At 36.8% G+C, this 24710-nt stretch overlaps 1 protein-coding gene across 4 annotated transcripts in view; it reads right to left on the bottom strand.

Annotated features, from left to right (window-relative positions):
* The window catches only part of LOC103973187 (calcium-transporting ATPase 5, plasma membrane-type), a 32127-nt gene extending 7910 nt beyond the window's left edge, over positions 1-24217 (bottom strand). For 2 of the 4 annotated variants that reach the window (XR_010479688.1, XM_009387689.3), the window contains exons 1-25: positions 24010-24217; positions 23702-23843; positions 18513-18597; positions 18391-18433; positions 18129-18238; positions 17922-18053; positions 17751-17840; positions 11873-11942; positions 9562-9632; positions 9395-9478; positions 9236-9313; positions 8768-8839; positions 7326-7409; positions 7166-7248; positions 6981-7089; positions 6824-6879; positions 6690-6732; positions 6531-6614; positions 6218-6355; positions 3499-3561; positions 3319-3417; positions 2671-2781; positions 2434-2601; positions 1706-1765; positions 1153-1314 (exon numbers count right to left, since the gene is read on the bottom strand). Coding sequence is in view for 3 of the 4 variants with exons in the window: in XM_009387689.3 (XP_009385964.2) it covers positions 1153-1314; positions 1706-1765; positions 2434-2601; positions 2671-2781; positions 3319-3417; positions 3499-3561; positions 6218-6355; positions 6531-6614; positions 6690-6732; positions 6824-6879; positions 6981-7089; positions 7166-7248; positions 7326-7409; positions 8768-8839; positions 9236-9313; positions 9395-9478; positions 9562-9632; positions 11873-11942; positions 17751-17840; positions 17922-18053; positions 18129-18238; positions 18391-18433; positions 18513-18597; positions 23702-23843; positions 24010-24187 (2415 nt within the window). In the remaining variant the exon portion in view is untranslated. Of the gene's footprint in view, positions 1-1152; positions 1315-1705; positions 1766-2433; positions 2602-2670; positions 2782-3318; positions 3418-3498; positions 3562-6217; positions 6356-6530; positions 6615-6689; positions 6733-6823; positions 6880-6980; positions 7090-7165; positions 7249-7325; positions 7410-8767; positions 8840-9235; positions 9314-9394; positions 9479-9561; positions 9633-11872; positions 11943-17750; positions 17841-17921; positions 18054-18128; positions 18239-18390; positions 18434-18512; positions 18630-23701; positions 23879-24009 lie in introns of all 4 variants that reach the window. The other 2 variants (XM_009387691.3, XM_009387690.3) reach the window with 2 other exon arrangements.
* Positions 24218-24710: the final 493 nt, after the last annotated feature.

Raw genomic sequence — 24710 nt, 5'->3', positions numbered from 1 at the left:
CACGACGAACAGTTGCACTGCAGCACTGCAACCTATTCGAGCTTACAGTTTTACAAGCAAAACACACAAAACTAAGTCAAAGCATGTTGCCAAGCATCTGTACAAGCATGCAAAAGCGACGAACAGTTCGTTAAACGATGTTGTTGCGGGTGCATAACGACCGTTCATGACAACCTGGTCAAGGCTTGAGGTGCTCAGGCCTTGCCTCACCTCACCCGAGCACCTATTTAAACCCCTAAATTACCCTAATAGAACAAAAATGGAAGCCAAATAAAATGGAGACAAAATTTAAGCTTAATTGAAGATTTCAAGGAAAAAAGGTAATAAATTTTGAATTTAATTAGATATTTCATCCTTACAAAGAAGCTTTATCATGGTTGAATAACCTACAAATGAGGCCTATCAATAAAATATTTTAACAATAATTAATATTATCTGTCCAAAAATATATCAAAATATATCTTCCTTGAAGAAGGAATTAAGAAATAATTAATATGCTTTATGGGATGTAACTTAATTGTATCACACTTGCTTTAATAATGAGAGAAAAAATAGTATTTTACAAATATGGACAAATGAATCCAGTGCAAAGTTATAATAAGTTATAATTGGTGTTTCACACAAGATAAACAAATGATATGGGGGCAAATAGAAGAGTAATAATTTTTCAGTAGTTATGTAAGTTTTGTTGCAAAATTAAGTGTCGACACCAAAGTCCAACTCAATTGTCATTATTGAAGTTGACACTTAAAGAATCAAAGAACTTCATTAGCATCAAACATGCATTTAAGTATCTAACATAATTTTTAACACTATAAAATAGCACAATTAATATCACTGATAAAATAGAGCCTCGGCTTCCTATCCCCCTGCCCTTCCACTCAATCCCACCAAAAGTAACAGAAAGAAAGAAAAAGAAGGAAAAAGGAACAAAACAAAAAAGTTTTAGATTCTGGAAAGAGCACAAGGATGTAAAGCAATTTAAGGAAACACATGTTTGACATTATTGTAACTCATCTAGTTGAAATATAAAAGGTATGTTGTACTCTCCATAAAGCATCTAGTATTACATCTTATGACTCATATGGCATTTGTCATTTAGTGTAAAAATCTCTAAGAGAACTTCAAGTGGTGGGATAACTGTTGTCTTACTTGTATCTTCTCAGCAATTTCTTCTCTTTCTGCAGTAGTCTTGGCACGGAATGTTCTTCCCTCAATTAGAATTGGTTCAGGAGCATCAGCATCCTTTAGTATCCCACACTCTAATGCTATGGCTTTAGCTGTCCGAAGATTGTCTCCAGTGACCATGCGAACCTACTTGATCAAGAATAAAAGAAGCTCAGAACACATTACAACATGTCTGAAACCACATTCTTCCTGACTATAATGAAGGAAATGGATCCAAATGTATTACCAATAAGATGTTCAAATTAAAATAACCGTCCCATAAATGACGGTTCTCTATGAGTGATGTTCAGATGATTATCCAAGTCTAGATTTGCAACTATGATTTCACATTGCAATCCATTCAAGGTCAAAGTTACACTGCCAATTTTACAATAAAAAGTTGCAAAATGGTAAAAGAAAGCTCATATCAACCAGCATGACCTCAACATTATGATTCAAGGTCACATCAGTTTCCAAGGGCATGATGATGTAGAAATGCATTATAACAGTTAATTTTTTGCACAAGTTAAAGAGATACCTTCACACCTGCATGAGTGCATAAGTCTACAGCTTCTTTAACTCCAGAGCGACAAGGATCCTGAGTCAGAAAAATCTAAAATAAGCTGTTTGAATTAAAAAAAGTAAAGATATGGTAGGTGCCTGCAATTATTGCAACTTCCAAGACAGATCATGACTTGAAATACATCAGATTTCAAGTGATGGCATTCATCATGAAGTACAAACAACTTAACTTGCAACTTCTGATTGCTTTCTGATTCACATAGGAATATACGATACTGGACAAAACAACTTCTAACTTAGCAACTTCAATTAACTTTAGATTCACCGAAGTCTTAGTCCTCATCTGTACGTATATTTTTAGGATTGGATACAAACTTTACATCAAGAATATTCGGTAACTCCAATTTTTACTCAATAAAGTAAGAATCAAATTTCTCCTCCTGAAGAAATAACAAGTAGAACTTCAGAAAAGTTACAACCAAAGATCAACCACTATGACACCAATACCTACTGGCAAGCAATAGACATATATTACAATTGCATATGTCATGCCAAGCCATATACAATGGTTGGGCACCATACAGCACTTGTCGTACATACTGTCCTTCAGTGCCACTTGCCAACGCTACCAGTAGTTTTGGCCATGGTAAGGAAGGACTATATAAGCACATGTAAATTGTAATATTAACTATAGGAAACAACAATAGCATTTAGATAATTGCAAGTGCAATCTTTAGGACCTACTTTCATCCCCACAATAGCAAGAAGAATTAGATCATCCTCAGGCAATAGCCAGTCATTCCTCTGCTCTTCATTCGGAATATTTTCCAGATTAAAATGTCTATATGCAAAAGCAATGCAGCGAAGGCTAGCTGATGCCATATCTTCAATATACTTCTTAAATTCATTAACCTGCCAAAACAAGATGAATCAAAATTTGCAATTCAGTGAAGTGAAAGTGAACAATGAATAGATCTTTGCCTTATCTGCAGTCATCGGCTGCATAGCACCATCAATATCAAGCCAACCTATACATGAAGCAAGGACAATCTCAGCAGCACCTTTCCAGTGCACATGAACTTCAGAACCTGACTGTGATGACAAGGATGAATCACTATAACTAAAGCATGACAACAGAATTCAAATTGAAAACAAAAGGAAAATAAGTTCAGAGGATATGTATAACATATTGCAAGACAAGATAACCAAATACATTATAATGCTGAAATGCCATAACAACTGAAACAGTTAGTTAGTTTCACTTTGTACTCAGTATAAGCATCATCCACAGAAGAATGAGTCTGTTTAGCTGTAATAACAGTAGTCAAAAGCAATTCATGCCAAGAAGAAAATTACCAAACTGAACAGCAGCAAATGTCAGCACCTGACAATGAACAGATTGCAACTGAAACATTTAGTGTCAATGTCTACAATTATTTATCCTTAATTTTGTTACCAGTATAAGATTTAAAAATACACATCAGAAGGCAAAATGAACACCTAATCTGTCTGATAACAGAACACATTTCAAGAAAAATATTACAAATTGTTCCTGAATTAAACATTACACATTCATTATATTCATTAGCAAAGACATAATTGTTTAATAAGATTGGACGATATTATTACCAGATGTACTGCAACACCTCCACGTTTCTTCTCAGAGTTGAAAGGGAAAACATAAATAATTGAAGATTTTGATTTTGCATAATCAAACTCCATTCCAAGCTGTAGAACATCACTGGTCACGATCAGCAAGTTTGGATAAACAAATTGGTGAAAGGAAACACCAACAGCAACATAGGATACCTTAACTCCCCAATGAAGAATTGCCTTTTCAGTAGGTGAGCCACTAAGCTCAAGAGCACCACTCTGTCCAAATGGATACGATTTTGGTCACAAAATCAAACGTGAATTAAAAGAATTAAAGTATGATCACTGTCATAGCATGACAGGAGGGTTAGTCCTACACATGGAAATCTTGACGAGGAAAATCACCAATTTAACAGAATTTTGTAGCATCACGAGTACCCTAAAAATAGAAAATATAGCCGCAAGGCTGTAACGTTCCAGTTATTTAAGGTCAGCTCCATAGATCTCTCACCATTGAGCTTGGTGTAAAGATAATATCGCTAGTTAATAAAAGCAATCAAATCTCTCATTGTCTAGCAAGGTTTTCTTAGCTCATTCACTATCCCTGCAAGCACCATCAATCCCAATCGATTCATCTCCACTAACCATAGATTTACTGGTCTTCCCTGAACATATCTCAACATCTTAAAAGGTTTACCTTCAATAGGGCTAAACCTAATTATTCATGAATTAAAATATTTATTATTTCATTTTCATCTATGCCTTCCTATACATCCACCTCAACACCTTCATCTTGGCTATACTAAACTTATTTACTTGTTTCTTTACTACCAAAAATCTCTATAAACCATTGTTAACCTTGTACATTCCTAAGAAATTTCTTTTTGTCCCTTTTCTGCTTTTCAGTATTTTTTATAAAATTTGATTTATGTGATAGACTAGCTGGCAGTGCTGACTTAAAATAGAGCCAATTAATCATTATTAGTTTATGGTCTATATTAAGAAAATATTCACTGTTTTGGAGTCACAGGTATTAAAAGATATAGTGAAAAAATAAGACCGAACGTAATCTCCAATTAAGAAAGTTCCTTGTTGATTTTCTCTCTTCTAGGAAAGTTGTGGATGAATTACTTATATGCAATGATTGAAATATCATACCGTACGGGAGTTTCGACATTCGCTCGGTACAATACGATACTGTATACCGAGCGGTATACCGCTCGGTATATATACATATATATATATATATACATATATATATATATATACATATATATATATATATAAGATTATATATATTTTATTTATAAAAGGCGACGTCGCCTTGTGTGTGTGTATATATATATATGTGTGTGTGTGTATGTGTGTGTGTGTGTGTGTGTGTGTGTATTCCGTTCCGTCCGGTAATGGGCGGTCCGTGTACCGGTCATATATATATATATATATACATATATATATATATATATATATAAGATTATATATATTTTATTTATAAAAGGCGACGTCGCCTTGTGTGTGTGTATATATATATATGTGTGTGTGTGTATGTGTGTGTGTGTGTGTGTGTGTGTGTATTCCGTTCCGTCCGGTAATGGGCGGTCCGTGTACCGGTCAGCTGACGAACCGGTACGTGCCGCTCGTACCGAACGGTATTATTCGAAATTGCATACCTTGCTTATATGTACCATTTTGAATTCACAAATATGATTTTCCTTTTTAAACCAGATGGCTAGAGTAATCGTTTTTAACATAAGTGTTTCTTCCAAGGTTTTCAATTTTGATGTGTACTGCCCGATACGCGTCGTACGTATTGGTCCGAGAGCTTCTTACCACACGGACCGCTCGCTATCGGGCAGTACCAAAGTCTTTACCCCGCATCAAGCGATATGGGGTTGTATTGGGCGGAAGCATAAAACTCGATCTTTCAGCATGCAAACGCAGGGAATATTGATGCAAGCAATCCCGTCATCAAATTTCCAACCCAAATCGCAATGGCGGAGAATATTAGTTGCAAGAAGAAGAATGGGATTAAATCCAAGGTAGAGAAAGAAGATCGAGATCAAGGGGAGATCGCCACGGCAACACTAGAAGGAGCTGCATCGATTGACTGTAGGGCATGGAGATGCTACCACATGGCGATGATGAGGAGAAGTGGCTGGCAGAGGGCATCGCTGGCATCCAGCACAATGCCTTCTACATGCACTGCGCCTTGGTTGGAACCCAATCCCCTTACGATGCCCTAATTGCTAACCCTAACCTTCACCATTAGCCCAAAGTTGTTCTGCTTCTTGTTTGACCCTGATCTCCTATCCTGTGTTAGGATTCCAATGACTTGAAGGACGCGCTCAGGTACTCGGTGAAGATGCTATTGGAGCTACGGGCCTCTCTGCTCTCCCCGCACAAATACTACGAGCTCTATGAGTTGGTAGGCATACTTCTCGGTACGCCTACCAACTCACAAATACTACTTCAGCTATTTAAGGCATACAGCTCAGTACGCCCTAGCGTACCATCGATATGCCTCGGTACGTACCATACCTGAGTATGAAGCGAAATTGCGAACCTTGGTTTCTTCCATATTTTGCACTATTCAGTGTTAATAAGAAAAGAGGAAAAAGGGTGAATAGTTTTTTTTTAGTTTATATACTTGAAAAATTAAAAAAAAGGATTCAAGGGTTTCTAGAAGGAGAATGCAAATTGTCTTGGTTATTCATATTTAGGCAAAATAGTCATCCTAAGTCAACTATCCACTTTCTCCTTTCTCAACTTTGTTCTCCATGACTTTCTGCATTTTTTTTCATATAGTTATATTGTTGCATCAGTTTGCTAGCCAATATGTTAGAAACAGGTCAGGAGACTAACAGCATTAGATGGATCTGGACACACAACGGGAAATAAGTTATATCCACCGGTAAAAGGGAGGGGGAGAGATTACCTCTGGCTTAAACACACTGCCTGTTGTATTCTGAGCAATTCCTTCATATAGAAGAGAAGATACAGAAGAAGATATCAACCGCACATTGTCAGGAGGGTCAATCTTTTTTCCTCCGATATATGCTTCCACAACAGTCATCTATATGGTTAACTATTTTTAGAAATCAAGAAGAAACATATAAAATCTATATTTTTCAAGAAAAAAGTCAAATACTACTACTAAGGATTCTCCCCACGGTTATTAGAAACCAAACCAGTGTAGTCACTGTGCAACAACAAACACCAAGAAAGCATCACCGAAACAATTAGCCAACCTGATTCAGGGTCAATGTTCCAGTCTTATCACTGCAAATTGTTGTAGCTGACCCCATAGTTTCACATGCAGAAAGCCTCCGCACCTGCAAAACAATCACCTTAGAACAATTTAATTATGTATGTCAAAAAACAACATCACAACTCGAGTAAACACTTGCCAGAGCCTTGTCAGCCATCATCTTCCGCATTGAATATGCTAGGCTGATCAAAATAAAGGAAATAAGGAAAATCCGGACAGTAAAATAAGTGAAGCTAGCTTCTCTAGCTTATGAGAGAAGATTTATGCACTTACGTCAGAGTAACAGCCAATGGAAGTCCTTCGGGTACAGCCACAACCACAATAGTAACCTACTCAAGTTTCATAGTCGTCGATGACTCAGACCAAGTATACATGGAGATAAGCAGCAAAGTTAGGAGATTAGTATAAGTTCATAGAATTAAATACATACTGCAATTGTCAAGATCTTAATGGCTCCATTTACTGCAGCTTTTGCACTGGTCTGTCCCTTTATAAATTGTGCAGATCCGTCAGGATTCTTGATATGTCCAGTGAAATATCTGAGAAGTCATAATGATCTTCGTGGTGATTAAGTAATTAAATGTGTTAGAAGGGCAAAAGAGAGTTGTCACTTACCTGACCAAAAGGACTACAAGAACAACAACAGCAACAGTCAACCCTACTATACCAATGAAAGTAGCAAGCCCATTCAAGCGCACCTATTCAGAATATGATTCTGATGAGATGGGCTTCATTACTGATAGTAGTCATACATATATTGCATAAGGAACCAAACCTGCAGAGGAGTTTCTTCACCATTATCCTCTGAGATACTGGCCATTAACAGGCCCCATTCAGTATTTATTCCAACTGCAGAAACCTAAATATAATATAAATAAGCAACACGATGCATACAAATAATTACCAGCTGCTTCAAGATATTCACCACAGTTGAAAATATAATCAAGCATGGCATCCATATTTTAAAGAACTTCTGTACTTGATAATTCTTGAGAACTTGGAGAAAATATTTGCCTATAAGGGCAAGAATTACCTGTTAAATCAGCTAGACATCAAGATTTTGATCTGTCACAACAAAACAGGTTTTAAATTAATTGCCCTGACTTGTACAATTACGTCTGGCATACTAAGTGGCCGGGAACTGGGAAGATGTTGAATTTTCTTCAAATGACTTTTATTGTGGTCCATTTAAATTCTTTGACCTAAACAAATAAACTGTTGCAATAACATGCCCATGCTGCAGCCATGAGACATCTCAAAAGTGTGCAGATGGCCTAGACTTTGCCAGCATTACCCATATGCAAAATCTAAAGCTCTACATAATTGAGTTGCAAAAAACAAACAAATTAGCATTTGGGCCAAGCCTAGAATCAATATACATAAGCATGTTGAGGTCATTAAAATTTACAAGGTAGATATGTTCCTTGCACACATCATTTTGTACGAAATCCTTATTAATTTGACTCTAGTATATATAAATATATTGGCATTTGCATTAACCGATGTCTCGACCAAGACTGCATTTGAGAGACCAGGAAGCTACTTAAAACTCAGATCAGTTTACCATAATCAGGAAGTATTTGAGCAGGTTTCTGAAGTTCATTCTTTGGATATTTTTCAGTTTTAAGTTTCTATCATGATTGAACCTGTTATAGTTATAGAATGAGATCGAGGTGACAGCAAGGTACTGTGTACAGGCTTGTCAATGATTATAGATTCACCACCCTCAGTGCACCATGATTTCCACATTAGAAACAAACTCACTGGACCGTACCTCAAATCCAAAAAGAGAAACTCTTTCACAGAAGCTCTGCTTGAGATTACCATATAATTCCACTATAGTTTATGATCCAGATAGACCTGAGTAAATTATTCATAATAAAGATTTGTTACATTACAGGCAAAATTCTACCTCCCACCATTCTCTCCTACACGGTTGAACTTCTAGATTAAAATTCTGCTCCTACAACCATGAATTTAAACAAGTAGACGACACTTTTACCAAAAATCAATAATTAGAGACATATTATTCCAGATCTCTCAAAGAAATGGGGTTTCAAAAGGAATGCCACCACACATAAAAATAAACAGCTTTACAATCCAAAACAAACTCGGTCTCCTCTCTTCTAAAAATATTCTCCCAAAAGCACAAGTCAACATACACTAGAAATACAAGTTCACAAACAAAATAAAGGACTTTAAATATGAAACTTTTACCAACATATTGCCATAACCATCAGCAACCTTGCACCCAGCCATCAAAAATGGTGCCTTCTGATCTTTGTGAACCTGAAAGAAGGCACCATAAGTTCCATTATGCTAATAACGAGGAAATTTTATTTAATACCAACAGAATTTTATGTAGAACATTTTATGATGTCACTATTTGTTACATAATAAAATAGCTTAAATGGTCAAATGAGACAACTATTTTGTAGGTCATATTAGGAGGACAAGAAAAAGTTTGATTTAAGTATATCTTACTAGATACTATGTGTCGATGGTTTATGTTCACATTTCTGTTTAGAAATTAAAAGAAAGGATCCTTATATAAAGTCCCAAGATAGTGAGCTATCTCTAGATCCTTCTGTGGAATTAACTATAAAGAATATGAAACAAGGGATTTTGGGTCCTAACAGAACAGAATAAGCATATAACAAAAAGAAAAGAGAAGGTAGAACTTACAACTTTGCTCTCCCCTGTCATGCTTGACTCATCTATTGCAAGAGAATGACCACTTATAAAAATTCCTTCAGCAGGAACCTAGAAGAAGTTTAAGAATATCTCAATAAAAGTGAACATACATGGAATCCCAGAAGCAAAGATTAATTGCTGCATTCTTACCAGATCACCAATCTTGAGGAGAACAATGTCACCAACTACAAGATCAAAAATGGAGACTTCAACTCTCCTGCCACCTCTAATTACCTGGATATTATACAGCTCGTGAAAATAAAATACAAAAAATTGAAGAAAAAACCAAATAAATATTCAAGTGCAGTGAAACCCACCTCCAAATGTATGTTCGACTTCTCCTCATTCAAATTTTGGAATTGTAGTGATTGTCTATAATCACTGACAGCTAGCATAAGATAAGAAATCCAGTAAAGAAAAATATTGAGACACAAATCTCAAGCATTATGAACAAGAACTAATGTATGCCAAGCATATAAAAAACTATCCTTATTTTCAAAACACCAGAATGAAATGGAACATCGAGTCTTTGATATATGTCTCCCAGCATATGTTAACCTTGCTTCAGACAATAAATTGGTCTTGTGAAGAGAAGCAAATAAACTTAAAAGTTCAAACCATAAAACACACGTTGAGAGGGAATCATGTAGCCTAAGATAGCAACTAGGCAACATATTTAATTTTCTTAAGGTAGCTAAAAGCTTAGTTGCTGCAATTAGAAGCGAAAGTGCTGTATAAGGCAACAACAAATCATTTCTAGAACCCATTCTCTGAAAACTTCAATAGTGTACTCAGAAGTCTCAGCTACACATGATATTAGACACACAGAACAATAGAAAAGGAGAGCTCATCCTTGTAAACATGTGCTATTGTTTTGTCTGTCTGGTTAATGTCGTCAAAGTCGATTGCACAAATTTTCATGGTTATTACTTGATTTTGTTTTAAATAAGCATGTTGCATATCTATGGACTGCAAAAGTAGGCAAAGCTAAAAAGAACAAAACTCTTCAAAAAATAGTCTTTTTAAATGTTCTTCCCATCGTATTGCAAAGGCCACTATTTCACATCAGCAAGTACTCTGGCGTTCAGTGGTTCCCTGTGTATACACTATTCAAACAAGAAGAACACATCATAATAAGATAGAAAATTTTCATAGTGTTATGGTTAACTTTGATATTGTAGAGGAACAAAAGCATTGCACCTAGTTGACAATTGATCTTAGAATGCATGAGGACCTATTAATACAACAATAATGGCAGCAACAACAGCAGCAACAACAACAACAACAAGCCATAGGATTAAAACCTTTTAATCCAAACAATAATTTCTTAAAAGATGCTTGCAACTTAACCAATGATGATCCTTGAAACATGAACATGTGCCAAATGAGATTAACAAAAAGCCCCAAGTTAAAAAGATTTCTTTTTCTACATGGGTTCGTAGGTTCTTTACTAATTACTCTAGAAGATGTCCAACAAGCTTACTGTTTCCATTTTGCAAAATTGAATTTTACTAAACAGATAGCATTGTCTGCAAATTAGCAACAGGTTTAGATGCTAAATCAAGCAACCACTCCATAATAATGACGACAATGATGGGGAACATTTTTAATTTACTAGTTGATGCTTAGCATGTTTTCCTAATTTCTTCATACATATTTCATTGATAACCTCCTGAACCCCATATGAGGCCCTCTTTTGATTGATGCATGCCTTTCCAATTTTGGTTTCCACAACACGAAACTCTGATCCCCTCTCCTGATGCAAGCCTCTAAAATTTGTGCAACACATTGCCATGCACTCTCTGATTTCAAACACAAATCCGCAAGCAATATCACATATTCCTAACAAGTTCCAATTACAGTAAAAATGAAATCACAGGTAGTCCAAGTCTTTCTCACTAACAAAATAAAACTATTTGATTATAAATTCCACTTGCTCAAATAATGATGGAGTTGCTTTTCTTCCCCATTCTAAAATCTCTGAACGAATGATCTAACAATGATGATTTTTTACAAGAAATAATTCAAGTTATCTCACATACGTCAACATATCAGTCAATAACAATGTTTTCAAAAGGCGCTCGAGCACTCGCCTAGGCACTCAAGCGAGGCCCAAGCACCTTGCAAAACCTCTGGGCGAGGCATTTCGACAAAGCGCAGCTAGGCGGTCTCGCTTGAGCCCAGCGTCAGGCACCTTGAGCGAGTGCCCGAGTGAAGATGGGTCTAGATTCATGTCTAATTCGATTGGATAAGCAACTTGGTTCAATCAAAACAAGTAAATTGTTGCCTTCACAAGAACGTTCAAAATGTTCAAGCCAACAATACCAGTTTCATGCACTTTCAAGGAAAGCAAAAAGTCATCAGGAGAACAAGTGGGAACACCATGCAGTTCAAACTTACAAGGAAGTAGTCTTAAACTCAAATAATTAACCTATACATGCATGAGGTACCCAAGGGTCGGTGTATATTACCTAATCCTTTGTCAATTTTGTATTATGTCCAGATTATACATCTTACCTGAGGTGGCTAAGCTACAATTGGCATGAACAAAGTAGACAAACAGGACAATAATCCATTTGCTAGTGTTAACCATTCAAGGTAAATTAGAATAGATGAAAGATCACAAACCTGTTACAAGTATGACAATAATAACAGCAAAGGCAATGCTTCCGCCATCATACCATCCTTCTTTAATGCCCTGAAGGAATAAATACCTACCTTTTTACTTAAGAACAATAAAATGAATGCAGGATGAATAACACAACACCATATAATAGGAAAAATATACCAGGAAATCCAAACATGCAATTAGCAGAGTATCGCAAAGACTACTGAAACTTGTTTAAGCAACTTGAAGAATAATTAGCATATAACAACAACTAGTATTTGTAATTCCCAAAGCTCAACTATTTGGCATTGTCTATATAAATCCTTTTTTCCTGAATTTGGCTCTGTCAAGAAGAATGTCACTATATATAAAAGCCTTTATCATGCCATCTCTTATAGTTTCAAACCAAGTTTCCTAGTTTTCCAATCTCTCTCCTGGCACCTCCATTCTGACAGCTTTATATAGCTTAAGAATAACCAACACAGAAATTTATGTTTATCCAGAGTCAAAGAGATGATGCAAATGGTGAGGCGCCTTTTATACTGAATCTAGATCTGGGATTATAACTGTTGTGAAGTGTGTCAACCAAGTTAAACATGTGGAAATAATATATCTATTGATCAACCCATACAAACATAAGAGAATAACTGTTAAGTATACTTGTTTGCAAGAACTGCAAAACTGACCAGTTAGATACAGTTCAACCAGTCTTTGCTGATCCAACCACCAACCGGTCAGCCCAACCGAGTGGTTCAGTCTGAGTCTGTTGTATAACAATTTTTCTTCTTTTTACCTACCTAGGGCTGCAATGCAACTCATATAAGAGGGGTCTTGATCCTTCCACCAACTGCCGCCCATCGCCCACATGTTATTGCCGCCACCCATATGTCAATACACCTCATCCTGCTCCTCCCCCTCCTTCTTCCTCTTTTTCTTCCTTTCTTCTTCTTCCTCTTCCTTCTTCCCCTTCTTGCTCCCCTCCTCTCCCTTCCCAACTGTCTCAGGTATATACAGGCATAATGAGACTCAGTATGCTGGAACGAACTGGACCCATACTGGTCCAGCTATGGACCAGCACAGGTCCCATCCCCAAAATGTACCAATCCTTGCTAGTTTGACTTAACAGGAATATTTATTGAAAATGACCCCACAGCCATTGTAGACTAATCAGAGCAAGATGATGCTTTGCAGTTGATTCAAGGCATTTCTGAGCTCATCTGGTCACTGTTAAGCACTCAAGATACTGCTATATCAAAGAAAACATCATAATTTGGCTATAGATTTATTGTTTCCAGCAAGACTGATCTCAAGAAGTGGTGTACATACAAGCAACTTAGATCTGATCTAAGACTACAAAGAAATTGAATATGTGGGTGATCATAAGAAACATCATTGTTGTCTATGATTTTTCAGAAAAAAAAGAAGTAAAAGAGGAAGAGAATATGGAGATATAGGTTCTATTGTATGCATTTCTGAACAGGATATTGTGCTTGGTTGTTGTCTGTGAAACTCCAGCAGAGAGTGAAGAGAAAGAGAACAACAAGATAGATTTTCTGTTGCATTCCCTCTAAGGTAAAAATTGAAGGAAAGAGAGAAGAAATAGGTGAGGAAGGGAGAAGGAGAAACTCAAGAAAAGAAGGTTACTAACAAAGGGAAAGGTAGTGACTTTCCAATCCCAAATAGTTTAAATATCTATAAAGCCATATCCTTTGTTTGATACAAGCAATTACTGAAGTCCTTTAAAACTCCTATGGAGAAAAGGAAATAAACAGAGCTAAAAAAGGTTCATATCTTTCTTGTCTAAAAAATTCTGACTTCTAATAAAAAAAACATAATAAGACTCTTATCTGACCGAAAAAAAATGAAAAACAATGGATCTCGATTCTCTAAACTCCACTGAAAATTATACTGAATTGAAAAAACCAATAAATAGAAAAGTCATAGATAATGATATATCATATACAACTTAAAACCAAGGTTCATCGTACCACAACATACCACATGATATGGGTGGTATGTACCGGCCTAATAAGGGACTAGTACAAGCAGTACATATCGTTCTATCAATATGCCCCACCATACTATGTGTCGGTACGGATTGGTACGTACCGTACTGACGATCAATCGATACACCAGTCCAAACCGATGAGACGAATCATACTTAAAATCAAGGTTTGCAGTATTGACCTATACCGTTTGGTATGGGCAATACATATCGTCTGACAAGGGATTGATACGGGGTCTACACTGGGCGGTAACAGTCGAAATCCGACCGTTATCGACCTGTACCAGTCGATAACAATCGGATTTCAACCATTACCAATCAAGGGCTACGATCGCCCTATTTCAAATTGTCAAATTGATCGTTTGAACCATAGGAAAGGGTTTTTAAGCCCTTTCCTCCCCCCTCTTCCAACTCATATTACTCTCTCAATTTCTTCAAATCCCTCAAACTCATTCTCACTAACATCTAACAATTAGATAATTCAATATTAATGAAAGGATGGTTTAGAACATACCATAAAGCTACTCCTCAAAACCCAAAAAGGATGTGTCATTATTCTTTCCTAATTTAGATTATTTTTGCTAAAATTAAACTAAATTTATATTTATTTCCAACTTAAGAAACCTAATCTAATTTTTTTTCTATTTTTAGACATTTTTGGAGCTATTTTTTATTTTTTTGGGCGTATTGTCGATACGTCTCTGTACATACTATATTGACCATTGGTCGGTACACCGGTACAGACCGAAGTTATAAACCTAGCTTAGAACTACAACAATTTGTAGTTTATTCTAGTAGGGAGTCTTATTGAGAATTCACTTAGGTATCTTTGGCTTAATCGTAATGATTTCAACATTTGTAACCCTCAAAACAAGCCTTTCTCCTTGTGGTGTAAGGTGGCCGCAATCACTAATGATTTCTTTCTAAACCAATATAGACCTGAGGGGAATTTTGGGGGAAGCAAAAACCCCAAACCTGTGAATCTGGATATGAAAGATTACAAGATTGAATCTGATGTTTCATTTCACCGTGTTTTCTTGCAGGTATAGGATACATTATTAGAAACAGCGAGTGAAGGAACCAACATAAAAGAAGCTGAATGCATGGCCATTCTTGAAGATTTAAAGTGTGCCAAGTAGGAATGCCTTCAGAACTTATTGGTGCAATCTGATGCTTTGGAAGTGATAAATTAGTTAAATAGGATGAGTGGGGTGGTCCCATGGAGCTTTAGGTCACTCGTAGCAGATATTTTGGAGTTGGCCAGACAACTCAATGTGACACAGTTATGTTTTGTCAATAGAAATGCAATCATTTTGCCGCACAAACTTTGCTAATTTAGGTAGAACTCAAAGATCAACTCTTATCTTGGGAGTTAATGATGCTGACTCTTTTGTAAACGGACACTTTTTCAGGGCCAATATGGCTCAAGGCTAATCAAACAGTTTTCTTTTAAAAAAAAAAACTACAACAATTTGTCTTACTCCAAGTCTCCAATTGTGTCCACTGAAATGATTAACAAATGATCAAGCTGTCATCACAAATGATCTAATGGTGAAGTTTGATGCTTGCACCAAGTACAAATAAATAAATCACCAAACCCTCATTTGCAAATTGACTAATCCACCCTCAGGTGTAGATCATTAGATATTCCCTTATCTATATCCTGGGATGATCAAGAAAGAAATAATACTTACTGTTGTTTATTGGCTTCTCAAAAGTAAATTGATAAAAATAGACAGTTGCATTAAGATCACTGTTTGTCATTGTCATCATCTTTCAGGCATTCTACAACTTTGGTCCTTGCATTTTTGGATTCTTTCAAAGTCTAATAGAAAACCCATGGTAAAGGCACCTAGAGTTCATGACCATTATCTGGATGTTCCAATCACCATCTTGCTCAGCCTGATTCTTCCAACACATATTTCACGGCATAATTGTCAATCCTGTAAGTCCTTCAATGAGACTGGACCGACATTCCCACCACTGAAAAATAGAATCGATCTACAAATATCATCAGCTCCCAGATTTAGCTCTAACACCAGTTTATGTAGAAAAAGGACCGATAGTCGTTGTACACACATCGATGGTAAAATCAACTTGTTGGGAGTACAATATCTAAAAGATATAGGATAGCTCAACCATTGCTCAATATAGAGCTAAGTTGACGGAAGTAGAAAGTTTTTGCTGCAAATTTGTTTCTTCCAGCATGTTGTTATTGAAGAACTGACATAGGAACAAGAGAGATCATATCTGTGTCAGCTCTGAACTAAATCTCTAAACAAATGCCCTTATGATGATCAAGAGAGCACCTTCAGCTGCTTCCCATGGCTTCTAGCAGATAGAGAACCAGAAGAGGCAGAAAATAAGAGAATCTTCTGCTGTATTCTTTCCGGAAAGCAGAAAAAGGAAAGAAGGAAAGAAAAAAAGAAGAAAAAGAAGAAAGCAAGAAAGAGGGATGTGCAAAGTGATGCCGGAGAGAGGTTTAGTGCACAACAAGCCTAGGGAGAAACAAACTACCCAACAAGCCTCTGTTGGAACAAACTACAGAACCACTACAGTAAGTAGGACTGGTGCAGTACCCGTAAACGAGTGGTATTCTGAATTAGACCACCTAGTATCATTAAATAAAATAACAAAAAATAATATATGACATATTGTATGGTATTGAGCAATATCTTTCAATACCAGCATCTGGTCGAACAGATAATTAGTGGTCCATGCCAATTGATTCGATTGACATTTGAGACCTAGGACCAAATCATAACTTTTCAATTCTAAATATCTCTAGATTCTCTACTACCTAGAGGGCAAACTCTAATGAGTTGGCTACAGGAGCTCTCTGGTCTTTATAAGTTCAGATACAGGAAAAAAAAAAATCTACAGAAAACGTCTTGAGTTCAAATAACCAACAAGACTGATTCCTAAGACCTCCCAAACCCAACATATCAACACCCTTTAAAGATCACCTAATATACTGATGAAAATCACTCCATAACTCAAAATGTAAACAAAAATTAGACTGTAGATAAATCTAAAGTAGACTCAAGACATATAACTAGGATATTTAAAAAATTTGTCGTGTGTCACATAGTGTACTTGTTGTAATTTTTTACAACGTATCATGCATCAAACTGAGTACATTTTGTAAATTTTGGGCTTAGAGTGGTCATTATGGCCATATTAGCAGCAGCTGAGTACCAAAAGTTGGCTGATCATAGCATTTGTTACACACCAACCTAAAATGGCAGCTGCAAGTGATTACTGCAATAAGCCATTTAGATTGTCGATATCAACCTAACAAAAGTATTTTCGAAGTTTTTGGATGCAGCAGATGGAACACATTGCTCTCATATGACATGTGGCACAACAAAAAAAAGGGCAATGCACGAGGCTCCCACCAATGCGGGGTCTAGATCTGATAGGGTCAATATACGCAGTCTTACCTTAAATATTTAAAAAGGTTATTTCTATGATTCAAACTCTCCCAGGTCACAAAGGGAGTAACCTAACCATTGTATCATGGCCCGTCCTCTACATGTGGCATAGCATGCATTATATAATTCTCACCAAAAGACCTATGTGTTAATTGTTTGCATAAGCAACTTCATCTCTTGTGCAAGGAATAAACTGTTGCAATTTGCTAGGATATGACATGTTGCACAAAAACAAGTTATGACCAAGCAACATTAGTACAAAAAGAATTTTTGTGCTCCTTCAAATTAAAAAACACAGAAACTGGTTTTATGTGAGCCAAGACATGTTTATGGATACTATTAAAAAGACCTAAGACCAGGCAAAACATTGGCAGGAAATAGTGGTGTCTTAGGCTTTAGAATACCATTGGAACTAAGTAAAAAGTAAATAAACTTCAAATATTACAAGGCCAATCTCACCTCAGTCTTTATGCCTAACACCAATGACAAAGCTGCAGCTATCATAAGGATGATAAGGGTTAGGTCTTGCCAAGCTTCCCATAGGAAAACCTAAAGCACAAGTCGTACAGAATTTTACAACAGGACACTTTGACTCCAACAGTTGAGATATTGAATGAGTTCAGCATATACCCAAAAACTTCTTCCTTTCTTCCGAGGGTAAGTGTTGGACCCAAAGTAGTTCCTCCTGCGCAATAGTTCAGCTTCATCTCCACTGATTCCTTTTTCCAAATTGGTCTTCAACAAACTTGATAGTCCTTTAACCTAAATCAGCAGTACATTATGCATTCAAATAATGGGCAGGATAGATACAATATTGAAACATAACTTGTTACTTGCCCCTCCATATCCTTGTAGAGCAGAAAAATCATGTTCCCTGGTTATTTTAGTAAGAACTTCTTGTCCAATTCCAAAACCAATAGCTGGAAGTGTTGGGACTCCAGGAATTCCTGTGTCAAATTGTTTGAGCAAAAATACGCACATAGGATGTCATGCATATTGTTTAAAATTAATGGTGACATACCACAGTAGAACTTAAAATATAGTAGAAAATATGAAACCAAGACTGAAGTGATTTGCAAAACAATAACATATCAAAAACCTGGTTTCTCCCTCTCCCCTGCCTCTTTAAAAAGGAATGCTGCCTGAAAAAGTTCAAATTTATAAGCAGACTGGAAATTTTGAAGTACCTAAAAGTTGCACCTTTTATACCAAAAATTATACCCTTATCACTTGAGCATGCGCTCGGATCTTCCTCCTTACTTGCTCCTTTTCTTCCTCCTTCCTCAAATCCAAGGTATATCTAAACCTACGAGAAGCATTTAGCACAAGAGCTGCTTGCTGAACACAATCAAGAAAACAGTTGTTTAAGCAGAAGTTATAATAAGAAAACTTCAACATGGTAATGATATTATAATGTCAAAAATAGACACAAGGGAAAGAATCTGAAATGACACATGCTCCCCTAATGATGTAAAAAAATGCACAACTGTAAGGCCTTATCCCACTTAGTGGATAAAAGAATGCTGCCAACATTCTTTGCACTGTTGGATTTAGAATATCTAGCATGTGCCAACTAGTGTTTTTTAAAATATCCACAAAAGAGAAGACAAAACATTAACTGAAAAGAATTAGCAACACAGAAAGCTTTTGTCCGGTGTATTAAACACCATGGTCTTAATATCTATTGAGGAATATACCCTGCCACATATGCACACAACCAAAGAGTGAGTCAGTGACAAGAATTGACAATGCATGACAGTCAAGGTTAGGCTGGAATAAACAAAATAAGCATGTGACTTTGTAGGTTTTGATGATTTTTATGTTCTAAGCAACATAAGAATTGTTGTCATTATGCTTTGAGAACATAATGATGCAAATGACTCTGCTGAACAACAAACAAAACCTATATTATTTTAAAAGCAATACAAGCTGACTACCAATTGATTCATATCCCAGAGGTTCTATCAACTCTTAATCCTAAAAATTATAATTGATGAAACCTGCAAGATCAACCACCTAATACTGGAAGGATGATTGCATACTTGTATTAGCTTTATTTTCTCCTCTAGCTCTTAAAGTATTTCCAGTATCATTCAAACAAGTCTAAGAAAGCATATTTGTTCATTATCTAACTAAATAAAAATTACAAAAAAAATCCTATTCAGTTCTTTCTTTTCTCCCACCCCTCTTACTTCAACCATGTGCTCATCCTAAGGTAAGTACAAAAATAGTTGGTTCTCTTCCAGCAAGTTTACATATATAAGATAGGGAATATCAGTAGAGGAGACTCATGACGAACCTCTTCAACTAGTGAATCAACAAGTATTTATGTATTGCTCATTGAATTTATGGCTTATGAGAACATCAATCCATGATCTAAAAAGAAATGAACCTATCATCTGGCTTTATCAAGATAAAAAATGGTAAAACATATTAATATAGTTATTTGACATCCAAGAACACTAATCCATCACAAATTTTGGAAATATAACATAGAAGATAATTTGATGTTTTGTCATGATCTCTCAACGATACCATAATATAGAAGATAATTTGGAAATATGTTTTGTCATGTTTTATCACGATGCTGTCAATGAGCAACGATAACTCACAACTCAACCTGAATCCTAAATGGCCAACTTTTGGATCACACAAAATTCATCAGGGGCAGAATGAGAACCCAAGTAATAATTTAATGGTTTGAATATATATGATGTACTTTCTATTAGCTTCGTCATTTTCATATTAGAAAGAATGACTACCTTCTCTTAGTTCTAGGGCATTCTACATTCAACTTCTAATTGTAACAAACAATGTTGCAATGCTGAGATAGACAGCAAATTATTGGTCTGCAGTGATTGGTCAAGGCAACTGAGACCTCTTTAACTCTTTCTTTTATTGCCCATAGAGAGAGGAGGATAAAAGATAGCTACTCCTCTAATCTCTTAAGAGCTAGAATCCCAAATTCCATGATAATATTTCCCCCTGCTAAAAACTTTGGAATCAATGTTTTCTTGTCCACCACTGAAATGAAAAGATTAAACAACTACAAAAAAAAAACTGTGGTTCGACTGCCCGCATCTCAAAGTTGACTTTGATCTTGCAGACTTGCACCCTTTGCACATTAATATTGCTTACACAAATGAACTGCAAAGTGCACCAGCCAAAGTACCAGTGGAACATATTTAAATAGCAAAGAAGAGAATGTTAAAGGAGAGGAAGATACAGGTATCTGATTTCTTCATAGCACTCAAACTGTGACTGAGAATGTCTTGTGTATGTTGATAGTCAAAACATGCCAACACAATATTTAATACAATTTGTTAGCAAAGCCAAATCCATTTGTCATTGTGCACATTGTCATCTATAGATGTAGATCAACATCGGTTTTGCATCAGTTTGTTTCAAATTTAGATCTAACAAAAACCTTAGAATCCCCAAAGATACCTGCAAAATAAGTAAACTCAAGCAACAGATTGTTGAAGGATTTTAATAGCATGTTGAATGTGTTTCTTAGAGACAAGATAATATAGCATATCATAAGAAAAGGCCTTAATTATTTGTGGCTTCTATTCACCCAGCACTAGATTCCAGTATAGAAGAGGATCCCAGCCCACATTGATCAGAAATTTCAGATTCTCTATACCTCAAGAAATAAAGTTCTATGAAAGACTGCTCATACCTAAATGTGTTTAGTGTCCTTGAAAACTAGATAGTCTTTAATTGAGCTTGCTATCTTTGAAATTTAATCAAAGGACTAGTCCTAAAAAAACATGCAAATGAATATAATGGGAATCCCATGCCAGACACAGAGGGAAAAATGGCATTTTGGCAGCCAGATTTGCATTGAGGCAGCCTGATTTTCTTAGTACCAAGTTCACGAAACTGCAGGAGATACACCAATACACCTATCAAAGACATGGCTGATGATATACCCTCTCCTGGCCCTAAATGTCCCCGCATTTAGCGAGGCAGAATAACTTTGTAGTACTAAGTTTATGAAGATGCAGGATACAAAATTACCAAGGATGAAAGGAAGTTGAAAATTGCATACTTTAATATTGAAAGAAAACCTAAACTAGTATTCCTTTACAATCCAAAAAGAGAACAGACTGAGCTTATATTTGCCACCATTTTCAGCCTTTTGGTCAAGCTTATCTCGTCTCCAAATGCTGCAGAACAACTTCATAAACATTAGCTTGTCCATAAAACTATGGTGATTATCCTATAGATGATTATGCTCTATCTCATTGACACATGCTTAACTCAAAAGTCTTAAACAAGTTTGGGAATATCGCTGATTCTTTAGTCCAAGATACTTATATATAATGTTTTTATTTTCTTAAGATTTAAAATAGATGATAAGTATAAAATCTCATCTTCCAAAGTCAGCTCTTACATTTATAGTCTCATGTTACATGCACTTATATCTTCCTAGAAGATTTAGGCATATTAGAATTCTTCTCATAAAACGTTTTGGCTTGTAATGTATCTCAAAGTTTTAAAATTAAAAAGCAATTGTAAACTTTGAGCTCTGAAGTGCCCAATTGTAAGCCTTTTTCAACACTCCCTTCACCTACTACTGAATTCAAATAACAATGTAAAGCCCAGTTTAGCCCCACATCAGAAGTGAGCAAGGATTTAGACTGACCTATAATGACCTGATGGTATACTACTACTAATTTGGGATTAATCATTTTAGCTCAATTATCTCATCAGGTTAGATCAGGACAAACAATTTATAGTGTTAGAGACCCTACTGGCTCATCCTTGGTTTAATTTGGCAGTATATGTTTTTAAATCTATCATAAGTTATCTTGATAAAACAGGTGGGTGATTACTGATAAGTTTGTTGTGCTATATTAAAAACCAAGGTAGTATGTACTGGTAGGCGGACCACTCGCATTTCAAGCGGTCAATTCCAAATCATATATAAAAAGAATAAACCCTAAAATTGCATGTGACACCACCCCTAATTAGAACTTGCAACCCGTTTCTCCCCATTTCTTACAATGTTGTTGTTGCTGCTTCGACGATTATCATTGCCGTTGCCACTGTCGCTATTGGATGTCACCAGCCTATTTGTCTCTCCAGTACACGCCCTCCTCTTCTCCTCCTCCTCTTCTTCCTTCTTCCTTCTCCTCCTCCTCCTCCACTCCATTCTCCATCACTCCATCTTCCTCCTCCTCCACTATTTCCCCTTCTTCCTTCTCCTCCACCGCCCTGGCTTCTTCCTCCTCTACTGCTCAGTCTTCTTCCTTCCTCCTCCACCGCTTCCCCTTCTTCTTCTTCCTTCTTCCTCCGCTGCCTCTCCTTCTTCCTCTTCTTCCTAATCTAGTTCCTACTTCCTACATCGTCCCTTCCACTTCTCCCTCTTTTTCTTCCTCTCCAAAACATCCATACATACTGATGTACTGACAATGGTACTCTGAAACCGACCAGTATGTACCGGTCCGATTAGATCACCGAAACGGGTCTGATACCCGAAATAGCAATCCTTGTTAAATACAGTGGACATGTGTCTCTTGTTAGACACATATGTAAGCAATATCAACTATTTTGTTAAGGAGAAAAAGCTCAAGGCAGAAGAACAATGGATCTTAAAGGAATGATTTCTTTCTTAAGTTGGAGTATTTAGTTCACATGACCAGTAAAGTTTGTCAACTTTTTGTTCTTTGTCTGAACATTCCGAACAACCTTTGTAATAGTGAAATTCCTCCAGAAAAGGCTTTTCCAAGAAACAAAACATAGTGCTAATGTAAAATACAATGGACAAGTGTCTCCTATGAGACACTTATCTAAGCATATCAACTATTTTATTAAGGAGAAAAAGGTCAAGACCGAAGACAAAAGGTTCTTAAAGAAATGATTTCTTTGTTCAGTTGGAGTATTTAGTTCACATGACCAGTAAAGTTTGTCAACTTTTTGTGCTTTGTCTGAACATTCTGAACCTTTGTAATATTGAAACAACTCCAGAAAAGGCTTTTTCCAAGACACAATACATACATCTTTTGGAAAATCAAATCCTCTTCATTGTTTTACATCAGTAGCTAACTCCCAGCAAATAATGCAAAACGAAAATATTTTGTTCGGGAATTGTCCCCTCCAACATCTACCTGGTACCCAATTATTCCACTCAATCCTTCCCTACGAATTTAAGCCCTATTCCTCAATTGATATTCAACCATACATCAAGAAAGAAAAAATAACTATCCTGGCATCAATTCAACATCCAAGATCAGAAAAGAAGTTGTCTCTCAGTATAGAATAAGACTCCGGTTATAACTACTCCATGATTCAAGATTCAAGATGGATATCCTCCATCGACGTTCAGTGAAGCGACAAGAATGCTAACCACACAAAACCCTGGAGGTCCAACAACCCCAGGGTTCAAGAATCAAAAAGCATACCCTCCACCGCCTGAGGCACTCCACCGGCGCATTCTTGGGAGGTATGTCGAAGGGACCGCAGATGTCTTCGCTACCACGACCGCCGCCACACTCCTCGTCCCACCGCCCGCTGGGTGACGACTTCCCCGACGATTGGGCCATGCTGTCGCAGGAAAGATGACACCCAGTCCGCGGGACCTGGGGCGTCCAATGAGCATCAGCGGCCCTTGACGGTTGCAAACCGATCGAGATCGGAAGAAAAGGGCTCCCAAAGGAGATGCCCTCCCGCCATCGACAAGCCAAGAGACGTTTGGGGGCTCGGCGCTTACCTTTTCTGGGGGAGGGAAACGTGCGGCAGGGGAAACCCCAAGCAGAGAAGCGGAGGAGCTTTCCTCGTAGCTTTGCCTCCTCCGCCAACTTATACCCCATATCCATGGATTCTTTGCTCTTTTTTCGCCGAGAAGACGATTTGGAAGTTTCCAGGTAATTTCTCACTTTGATGCCCATTACCAACCTCGAGCAACATTCGATCAAATGACGCATTTAACCCCTTTAAATCATAATATTACATATGTATCCCTCAAATATTCCTAATGTTAGCGTCTGCACTTCCATAAAGTAAGATACAATCGACTTGAGATGTTGGGAATGTTGGCATCTTAAACATCGGACCGCAAGTTGTATCACGTGGAACGGAGGCGGTAATTTGCCTTTTCATGTGTCCTTCGTCTGTCCACGTCATCCTCGTGACTCACAACACTCCATGCGGTGAGAATCACGGTTTACTGCGCCAATTGACCTGCCGGCATGGGGCGTTTATCATGTAAGTAGTATATACCAGGGAGGTTTATCATGTAAGTAGTAACTAGTAAGTTCATCCATGTTGCTAAGGAAGTGTCTTTGTTAAGGCATTCTTTTATCGAATGAGAATCTTCTATCAAATGTTATTAAGCCTAAGTGTCTCGAGGCATCCAAGTTATGATGGAAATCATCAACTTAGCAATCATACACCTCAATAGCTAAAGAGTTA

The sequence above is a fragment of the Musa acuminata genome, chromosome BXJ1-9, assembly GCF_036884655.1.
Source record: "Musa acuminata AAA Group cultivar baxijiao chromosome BXJ1-9, Cavendish_Baxijiao_AAA, whole genome shotgun sequence".
Taxonomy (NCBI): domain Eukaryota; kingdom Viridiplantae; phylum Streptophyta; class Magnoliopsida; order Zingiberales; family Musaceae; genus Musa; species Musa acuminata.
Note: the sequence above shows the minus strand (reverse complement) of the source record. Positions and strands in the feature narration are given on the sequence as shown.